General features: G+C 48.5%; 1 protein-coding gene across 1 annotated transcript; it reads left to right on the top strand.

Annotated features, from left to right (window-relative positions):
* The first annotated feature begins 1,972 nt into the window (after positions 1 to 1,972).
* On the top strand, positions 1,973 to 5,065 carry SOCS1 (suppressor of cytokine signaling 1). Its single transcript, XM_083799895.1, has 2 exons — positions 1,973 to 2,467; positions 4,081 to 5,065. The coding sequence occupies exon 2, from the start codon at positions 4,156 to 4,158 to the stop codon at positions 4,777 to 4,779; it is 624 nt and encodes a 207-aa protein (XP_083656021.1). The 5' UTR covers positions 1,973 to 2,467; positions 4,081 to 4,155; the 3' UTR covers positions 4,780 to 5,065.
* The last annotated feature ends 4,526 nt before the right edge of the window (positions 5,066 to 9,591 follow it).

Here is a 9,591-nt window from a genome sequence, read left to right as displayed (position 1 = left end):
CGATTCACGTACAGAAGACAGCAAACTTTAAGCAGCAGCCTGACGCGCTTGGCTTTTGGTGCCTGAGCTCAGACTCTCTCCATCACTCTCCCTGGTGACTGGGAGCTCACCTACCCATCTGAGCCCTGCCAAGCTCTGAAGGTTTGCAGTTAAGCTTTATTACCACATTCCCACTGAATGAGGAAGACTTTTTGGACAGACGCTTTGTCAGCTACTCAGTCCATGGCAGCCAGACTGCACGTGCACCCAGAGGAGCTGCCTTCCCTTGTGATCTTACAAAATTAAAAATTATGTGAGAGTGTAACAGCTTTCCTGGCATGCCTGTGGCAACCGGCAGCCAGCCTCCATCTCACCTGAGAAACACCTGCAGCGCCGTGCTGCTGTGTGGCCATGCCCTGCTCCACTCATGAGAGCCGCGGTGATGGCAGGAGCAAGCGGTGCCTCGGGGCCAAGCTGGGAGTTAGAGGATCTGAGGTGCATTTTTTGGCTCTGATTTGCCTTACAGTCAAAGCACTTCAAATCTCTTCTCTATGGAGGGGAAGTAGAGGACTTTGTTTTGTCTAAGTAGGTTTTATGCAGTCAAGGGCAAGGCCTGGTCCTACTGCGTCTGAACAGTGCCTTGTATGAAGCAGCCATAGTGTGTAGGAGCACACTACAAAGCAAAGCAAACAGTGGCAATACATTTCTCACTATTGCATGTTTGAATTCTAAAGCAAGTTTCAGTTCCACCATTCCAGAATGCTTTTGTTTTACAGAGAAAAGCAGCTGAGCTTCCCTCCCCCAGCTGCTCATAATGAACCTCAGCTCTAGCTCAGTCACTCAGAAATGGCCTGAAAGAGATTTCTGAGCAAAAATGGAATCTCTATGCCAGTTCTTAAAATTTATGATGAGCTCCGTTTCTCCAAATTCATGACAACTGTACTACATGAACAGTAAATTTTGGTGGCTAGAGCATCATCAGAAATTTCCAGGTTCGCCTACTGTACACCAGCAGCCCATCGCTGTAGGGCACTGTACCACCACGAGGTTAACTAACTCAGTCTGACCACAGCGGCTTTTGAAAAGAATATACAGCCCCAGCACAGGAAATACATCCCCTTGTCTGCATCCCAAAGGGCAACTCACAAGTCCTTTCTGGCCCCCAGCCCTTAATCATCCGACAGAAATATTTCCTTTCCATTGTCACAAAACACCACATTGACTGTAAGGGGAAAACACCCTCTCTCTGCTCCTGATGTAAAGCAGTCTGGCTCCAAAAATCACCTGTCATACTGCATGCCCCCGACCACATAGAAGAGACAAGTTTATGTATTGATTCCAGAGTTGAGAGGCAGCGAATTCCTCACAAACTTTTTCCGCACGCTCGGGAAGGTGAATGACTGCGCTAGGTTAGGGCAACTGGCTTCCAAAAAGGAAGAGTCAAAAGAAAGATTTCTCAGCCTTTTAAATAGATGTTGGTTACTGCTTTAAGCGGCATCCTCTTTGAAGGAGGGCACACTTTGCTGGGACCTGCCTGAAGGAGCAGATCAAACACCGGCTTGATTACTTGAGGCTGGCAAATCTCCCTGTGGGTGAGCAGAACAGCATCCCAAGCCTCCTGCACTGGCTTCTGCCAAGGTCATACATACAGCTGGGGATTTGAACAGTTACTTGTAAGTCCGATCGCTCTGCAGAAAGCCCCGGAGAAATTCTCGCTTGAGAACTCTGAAACCAGCGCAGCGTCGGCGCGGTCCTCCGAGTGGAAGGCTCGCAGGTTTCTCTGAATGCTCTTCCAGCGCAAAGCCACTGCTGCTCCAAGGCTGCACCCTTTGTTGGCCATGCCCCAGCCAGGCACGAAGCCCCCTCCCCTGCCCTGCCCGTGCCGCCCCGCTCCCCTCGGCAGGCCGCTTGCCCCCCGCTCGTCCCGGCCCCCCGCCGGCTCTCCCCTCGCCCCCCGGGACCGGGCACACCGAGTCCTGCGCCCTCTGCGGGCCGCGGCGGGGCTCCTCCGGCACCCCTCGGGCGGCTTTCAGGGGACAAGGGGACAGCGGGACAAGGGGACAGGGGGACAAGGGGATAAGGGAGCAGCGGGGCCCGGCACGGCCCGGGGCAGGGGCTGGGGCAGTACCGGCTGCCCCCGTCGCTCCGCCGGGAGCCCGGCTCGGCTCAGCTCTGCCCGGCTAGGCTGAGCCCCGGCGAGCCGTGACTCATTGGGAAAGTGAAAGCGAAGCGGGGCCACGTGTTTTCGGAGAAGGCCGGGGAGGGGCGGGCGCGCAGAAAAGCGCCGCCGCCGCCGCGTTAAATAGAAAGCAGAGGCGATGAGCGGGCCCAGAGCGCTGGAGGTGCCGCCCGGGGCAGCCGCGGCTCGCAGCGGAGCCAGGCAGGGGGGGGCCCCGCACGGAGGATGCTCCGGAGGCCGCCTGGGCCAGCACCGAGCGCCCGCCGCCGGGCGCGCAGCCCCCGCGTACGGTGCGCGCTGCGGCCGAAGGTAAGGGGGGGGGCTGCCGTGGGGGTGTGGGCTCCCTTCCCTCTCTGGGTCGGAGGTTGTGTTCGCTGTGGAGCCTCGGGGGGGTGTAAGAGAGGAATCAGCCGCCGTGTCCCTCTGAGGGGCCCGCGGACCGGGGCAGGACGGGGGCAGGCACCCCCCGGGGCCCCGCAGCTTACCCCGGCGCCGGGTGGCTCTAGGCGGGCAGCCCCGCGGCCCTTGGGCTCGGCCGTTTTTTGTCAGCAGCGTGCGCCGAAACTTAATTTTGTGTTAACTTGAAATGCCAAGCGATAATCCTGGCCCAGAAACTGGAAAAACTGACATCAGTTTTCTTCTGCTTGTGCAAGGAAAGCCCGGTGCTGCTTTCAGCCTGTTATTTGCCAGCAGAAGGATTTTTACAAGCCGCCGTGGTGTTTCAGGAGGGTAATCTGACCTAACTGAAACCAAACAGCGAGCTGTTAAATTAGTGCAGACAGGAATCTAGCGGTGTACTTTCTTTGAAATCTGCATTAGCATGTTACCCTGAACCGTAAGATGGCTGAGGGATTCATTTCTGAGAATCCTTCAAGGTTTCTCAACAAGCTGCAGATCTATATCTGACTGTAGGGATAAATCCTAAAATCTATGCTTGCCAGTAAGGTCAAGGCAGCCGGCAGAGATGTATCGAACCACACTGTCAGAGGTAGACATTTCAGGCCAAACTCATTCCTGGTGCAGCACTGCTAATTCCTTTGAAGTAACACGAGGGATGAATTTAGTCCCTCATGCTGAAAGATATATCAATAGGAAGCAATTTAGATTGGGCCACTTAACGTGCATGTAATACAAAAAAGAGAGAGAGAGACAGAGCAGTAATGCTTTAAGGGTTCATAGAGGTTGATTTGTGTAAGCTAGTGAGGTTGGAGCATTGCTATCCCAAGGGAAAGTTGGGGGAATAGGAAACAGCCTTTTATGGCTGAGCCTCAGGTTAACAGGAGAGAGGGAAGGAGTTTGAGGATTACTGTGTAAATTGGCAGTGCTGCAGGCTGCCCTTCCAAGTTACGCCTCGGTCACACAATGGCATCTATTCACCTCGCTCTCTTCCCCAGTTACCTGCAGGCTCGTGCCCAGCTGCAGGGGTTCTGCTGCCTTCACCCGCTTTCTCTTTTGCACCCAGAGCACCAAATGATGCTGCCTGCAAGTTCAGACAGCACTTGGCACGGGGGAAGGGAAAGAGGGAGGTGCAGAGAGAGTGGTTGGAGAACCTCCTTGCTTTGTTGTCTGAAGACTTGTGACTGTTGGAGCAAGCACCGGGTGACTTCTCAATGAGAGGTTCCTTCCGTTTAGGTCACTCCAGGTCCTGAGATGCTTCTGCAGGCTCACAGCAGGGAAATTGCATTATCCTCTTTAGCTGTTCGTGATCCTTGCTAAATATTTTTGGAGCTTTGGACTCTGCAGTAGTAATAGACTGCTAATCTTGTCCAAAAGCAAGCAGTTGTTTGCCCAGTGTAAATTGTCAAATGAATATTTTATTATTTTATAATGGGTGGGAGGCATGTGAATGGAAGACTTGGTCATTTGGAGATTGCAGCCACTTTTCCCTGGGGATCTCACTTTGTGTCTCTCTGGCATTTCAGAATAGCTACTGGAAAGCTGCCCTGCCGTAGCCACTGACGCTATGGAAGACCGCATCCGTTGGTCTAGGCTGTAGGATGGTAGCGCACAGCAAGGTGTCAGCAGATAATGCAGTTGCAGCAGACCCGAGATGTCTACTTGACCCTCCAGCACGGGATCGTTCACAGGCTCGAGGCTACCACGGCCCAGGCCAGCCCGGCACTCTGCAGGCACAGAGCAACACGCGCTTCCGAACCTTTCGCTCGCAAGCGGATTTTAGTAGCATCACTCGAGCAAGCAGCCTGCTGGATGCCTGTGGCTTTTACTGGGGACCTCTGACTGTCAGTGCTGCCCATGAGAAGCTGAAGTCTGAGCCCGAGGGCACCTTCCTCATCAGGGACAGCACGCAGAAGAATTGTTTCTTTGCTATCAGTGTTAAGACAGCAACTGGGCCCACCAGCATCCGGATAAACTTTCAGACTGGGCGCTTCAGCCTGGATGGCAGCAAAGAGACTTTTGACTGTCTTTTCAAGCTGCTGGAACATTACTTAAGCTCCCCAAGGAAGGTACTGGTTACCCCCCTGCGCAAAGTCCGCGTGCAGCCCTTGCAGGAGCTCTGTCGGAAGAGCATCGTGAAGACTTTTGGAAGAGAGAACTTAAACCAAATCCCTCTCAATCCTGTTCTAAAGGACTACCTGAAATCCTTCCCATTTCAGATCTAAGTACAGCATTAACTGTATAGGGACGTGTGAGAGATGCGTAAAGAAATCCAGCCTTCTGGGTTTTTAAACATGTTTGACAGTGAGCAAACTTATTTTTGTAGCAACTTACTGTATTTTGGGATGCAACTTGAACACTTGACTTCTTATGTTTACAAAAACTGTTTGCACAAACCTGGGGTTTTAAAACCCTGGCATAATTTTTCTGCCAAGCAGAGTATTTTATTATTTTATAATATTTTTAATGCTATTAATGTAATAAACTTTATTGTGAAAGTTTTTAAAAAAAGAATAGCATCTCTGTTTTCAGTGCTAAGTACTCTGGTACCTATCCTGTTAACAACCTCTATCTGCTATGTATGTGAGTGCAGGTGACAGGCAGGTCTCCATGGGGTCTGATACCTTGCCTTGCTGAACAAGCTGTTAGAGCTGGTCCAGCAGAGGATTCCTGCCCCAAAGAGCCTCAAACAAAGATGCAAGCAGATAGCATGCGCAGGATGAACTTGCCTAAAAATCTAGCTCTCTCTTAAATACGCAACAGCAGGAGCAGTGTGTTTAAGACTACAGCAGTGCCTAAGTTTTGAGGAGGTGAATTAAACCCTCGGCTGAGGTAATTACACCAGTGCTGGCTTCCCTTGTACCTATTAAAAGCAACAAGGCTTTAAGCAAGAAAAGTTGCTGTCTGACATAACCAAACCACATGAATATCAGTGAGGAAAAATAAAACTGTCCTAAACTGCTATTCACATGCACTTCATAAGGCAGTGGACACTGTATCATTATGATGTACTGGGGGAATGATTTCTCTCTATAACTCAACATATGCAAAAACAGCAAAGATGCAGACATCTTTAGACTTAAAAAATGTATTTCTTGCCTGAAATTGCTGATGTTCTACAGGGTACAGACTTTATAGTTGAAAAGAATTTGTGATTTAGCTCCTGATGACCAGGCTCAGAGAGCACAAGCCCATAGATTTGCACCTTCAGTTTCTAGTGGCTGAGCTGCATTCAGAGAAAGTTAAAAATACATCAGGCTGTTTTGTAATACCACTTATAAGAAATTGGTGAAGGCACCTCTGCATTTGTCTGCTCATAAAGTGTAAAATCAGTGCCCCACAGCGCCGTAGCTGTGACTATGATGCTTAATTTGACAAAACATGATCTGTGTGATTTTAAAAAAGTCATATCACTTCTGATAAAGTAATTCTGCAATCCCCCAAACATTTCTTGAAATCTGTGAAAAATAGGCTTAGACAACCAGCTGAACCAAATCACTTCAAAGAAGGCAGTGTCTTTCACAGAAATGTCCTCTATCAGCGCAGATCTGTAGTGCTTACAGTAACTGCAAGCAGTAAATGAAGTCATCGCTAGAGTTTCTAAGATAAAAGGTCTTTCCCCATACTGTAACTCACATTCCCTTTAAAACTACAGCCACTTTTAAGAAACCGACTGTTACATAGTGTGCCTTACTGAATTAATTTGTACAGCATGAGTTACTCTACAAAGTCAGCTCTTCTATCAGTGATAATTCTTCAGAATATAAATAGGTTTCCTGCTCAAACATGACTAAAGATCATTCACGGTGCCTTGGCCATTGTGACAAAGAGAAAACTAAAGACCATACAGGTATTAATTATAATGACTCTTTACTGTGCTGCTTCCCTAAAACCGCTCTTTGGTTTGTCCTGCCAAGCAGCCTCCTGCTCCCTTGTCAGCCACCCCTGGCTGAGCCCGTCAGGCAGCATTTCTGTTATTTCTGTTTAAAGCTGGAATTAGTTGCCAAACCCTCTATTTTCCCACAGCAGTGCATAAATTGGGGAAGCCACAAACACGACGAGATGCAGCAGCTACAAGAACAGAGCAAAGTGACTGTCTGAATGCAAACAGTTTTAAGAAGTTAAGCTGGAAAAAAACTCCAGGGTGAAGTCTGCCAAACTGGTTTGCAGTCAGCAGAGATTATTATCCTGCTCCCTGTCCTCCTTTCCCAGCCCCATCTGTATGGTGTTTTAACCCCTCAGGCCCCAAGTGAATGACTCCTACCTTTTTATATAAATGAGCGCCCAGGTGACAGCATCAGTGGTAGAACAAGCCCAAGGTGGCTTAAAAGGTTCTCCAGCATCCCTGAGAAAAACAAAACTAGAACTAGATTTATGGTAAGGGGCTTCCCAATGAGGGACATCAAATGAAAAGAATAAAGACTGAGCACATTTCGGTTTCTTCCTGACTGAAGTAAACCTACTTTCTTTCAGAGTATGTTTAGGAGAAGTGACCCATATCTTCCCAAGTGAAATGCCTAAATCCTTTCCTTGTGTCTTTAATGTGAAATGCAAACCTGAGGTAGCTCAGAAAAAGAAAGAAAAAAAATAAAGATGTCCTTAGAGAACAAGAAGGCCAGAAGTGGCTAGAAGTTCTCTTAATGAAAAAGGAGATAAAGCTGGCCTGTATTTTTAAACTACCTATCTTTCCACCTCCCTTGCTCCTCCCCTTCCTTTTCTTTGCTGCTCTCTCTCCAGCACACAACACAACGGCCAGGCTGATCTCTGGCAGGTATCTGTAGGCTGCTCCAAAACACAAAATCCTTGGGCAGTTTGTGCATTCACAACATCACTCTGACCCACCCTCTAAGGAAGAGCTCTCTAAAGCACCTGCTCACCTGCAGGCACTGATTTAGGGACTCTGTCACACCTACAGGCACAGCAGGCATCTCCTGAAGATTTCTGTAGCAGTGCCAGCTGCCAAATCTCTCATTCTCTGTTTAATAAAGTGCCAGCATTGTCAAATTAGCTGCATTTCTCCCCCGGGGCAATGGAAACACAGTGCAGTGATTTCAACCCTCCCTGCTAACTAGCAAACGAAGAGTGGTGCTTGCAGTCCCTCCCCTTCCTGCCCAGCTCTTTCCTCTGACCTTTTCACTCCTGGCTGTGGCTAGGAAGTGAAGTAAACAGTCAATCTGGGGAAGGAGTGTGGAAGACTTTGAGCTGTGCTCAGGAGCAGACCTAAGCTCTCGGAAGAGACTGCCATGCTGATAGCCAGTGGGGAAGGGACAGATTTGAAATAATTTGCAGCACAAATTAAAGCCATTTGCAGCAGGACTGCATCACCCCCAGGGTGTCTGTCCCTCTGCATCCCACTGGGGCACCCATCCCATCCCTGCTCATGTACAGGCAGCAAGGCTAGGGCTTCCTGGCTTTTTAAAGACTGAAACACACATTTACTTTCAGAGTAAGTTAATTTACATACCATGCTGCAGCTGTAAAACACTTGCTAACGACTGGAGCTAATTAATAGAACTGTAGGTGTCTGGTTAATTCAGCTGCGAAGGGTTATTGGATGCTCAATAGGAGCTGCTTGAATGACAAGCATAACCTCACCCGCTGCGAAGCTGTGGTCACACTAATTCTGTTATGATTGAAGTCATTTACAAGAAGTGAGGCTTCAGCTGCAGTCAGCACTGATGCTATTTTCAACAGTCAAGAAAAAGGTATCCCCTAGGGCACTATGCTGACCGTATCTAGCCATCAATACTCTTCACCCACAGCCCATACTTAATCCTCCATTGAACAATGCATCCACCTCCTGCACCTTCTTGTTCAGATCCAATGCCATCCTTTCCCACTGTGCTCTCATTCAGTCCCTGGCTCTCCTTCTGCCCCTCCATTCAGGGTGCTGGCAGCTGTGTAAGCAATGCATGTATTCGTTTCTTCCAGCTCTGAGACAAAGGCTTGCATAACAGCAACTTAGTTGGGACTCTGTGTTGCTTTCTGTGCAAAGTGTGGGCCACCACCTGCATGTGCAGTAGCTTTCAAGCGTATTTTGACTGCTAAGTGCCATTCAAGACCCTTCATTGTTGCTGACTTGGCTGATGTACTGCATGGTACTCAGATCCTGTTCCTGGATCTGACTTTCTCCTCTACAGCTGCTTCCCAGCATAGCAGACAGATTTGCTGTGCCTGGCTCCGAACTGTTGTTTGTGCCACCACGGAGAAACAGAAACGCAAGCCAGCAGGGCACATAAAGAAAAGCTCAATCCCTCCCAACCGTTTCTGCATGTCCCCGCCCTCAAAGTCTACAAAGCAGCAAAGGCCAGAGAGTTAGAAGACAGATGGGCATTAGCCACACAGGAAAAGTATTTCCCCCTCTGTCTGGACCTCAGCAACATGTTTTGGATGTGAATTTTGAAGACCAGAACAATGGAGATGATACTTGTGCATAGCAAAGCAATTACCCAACAGTCTTCAGCTAGGAGAAGAGCGGGTATGATGAGGATGGAATAGAAGCCAGGCAGGATAAAACAAAAAATTAACCGTTCTATAAGCCATGTTTGCTCAGCTTCCTTCACTCTACTTCTCTTGATAAGATTATCATGGCAAAGTAGGATCATCTTTCTGCTATTTTAATCTCAGTCATAGGTATTTTTTGCTATTATTTTTATTTTTTGTAACTCCCAGCCACGTAGAAGTTTAATAAATCACCCTTAATGAGCTCCATCTCGTGTGAATCACCACTGCCTGGCCTGCTCCTGCTCATGATCACAAAAGTTCACCTTCACTAACAGAGTTCTGTTTTGTTTGTTTGCTCTCTGTTGCTAACTGTAACAAAGCAAGTGCAAGGATTTGTTCATTTTTCACCAAATAAAATCCACTGGCCACTGTGTGGTACTTGTAGGCGTGCTTGATCCCTCCAGTCATGGTGATAAAGTCCTGACTGCGTGGTAAAATCACTAACATATCACTATAATGTCTTTAACCAGAGGCTTCTTACATACTCATCTATTGCCAAACACTTTCATAGAAATATTCACTAAATGTTTCCT

This window comes from Anser anser (assembly GCF_964211835.1).
Source record: "Anser anser genome assembly, chromosome: 15".
NCBI lineage: Eukaryota > Metazoa > Chordata > Aves > Anseriformes > Anatidae > Anser > Anser anser.
Note: the sequence above shows the minus strand (reverse complement) of the source record. Positions and strands in the feature narration are given on the sequence as shown.

What these genes read in the sequence shown, in the direction of transcription:
- SOCS1 (XM_083799895.1), top strand. Translation starts at nt 4,156, where the DNA reads ATGGTAGCGCACAGCAAGGTGTCAGCAGATAATGCAGTTGCAGCAGAC.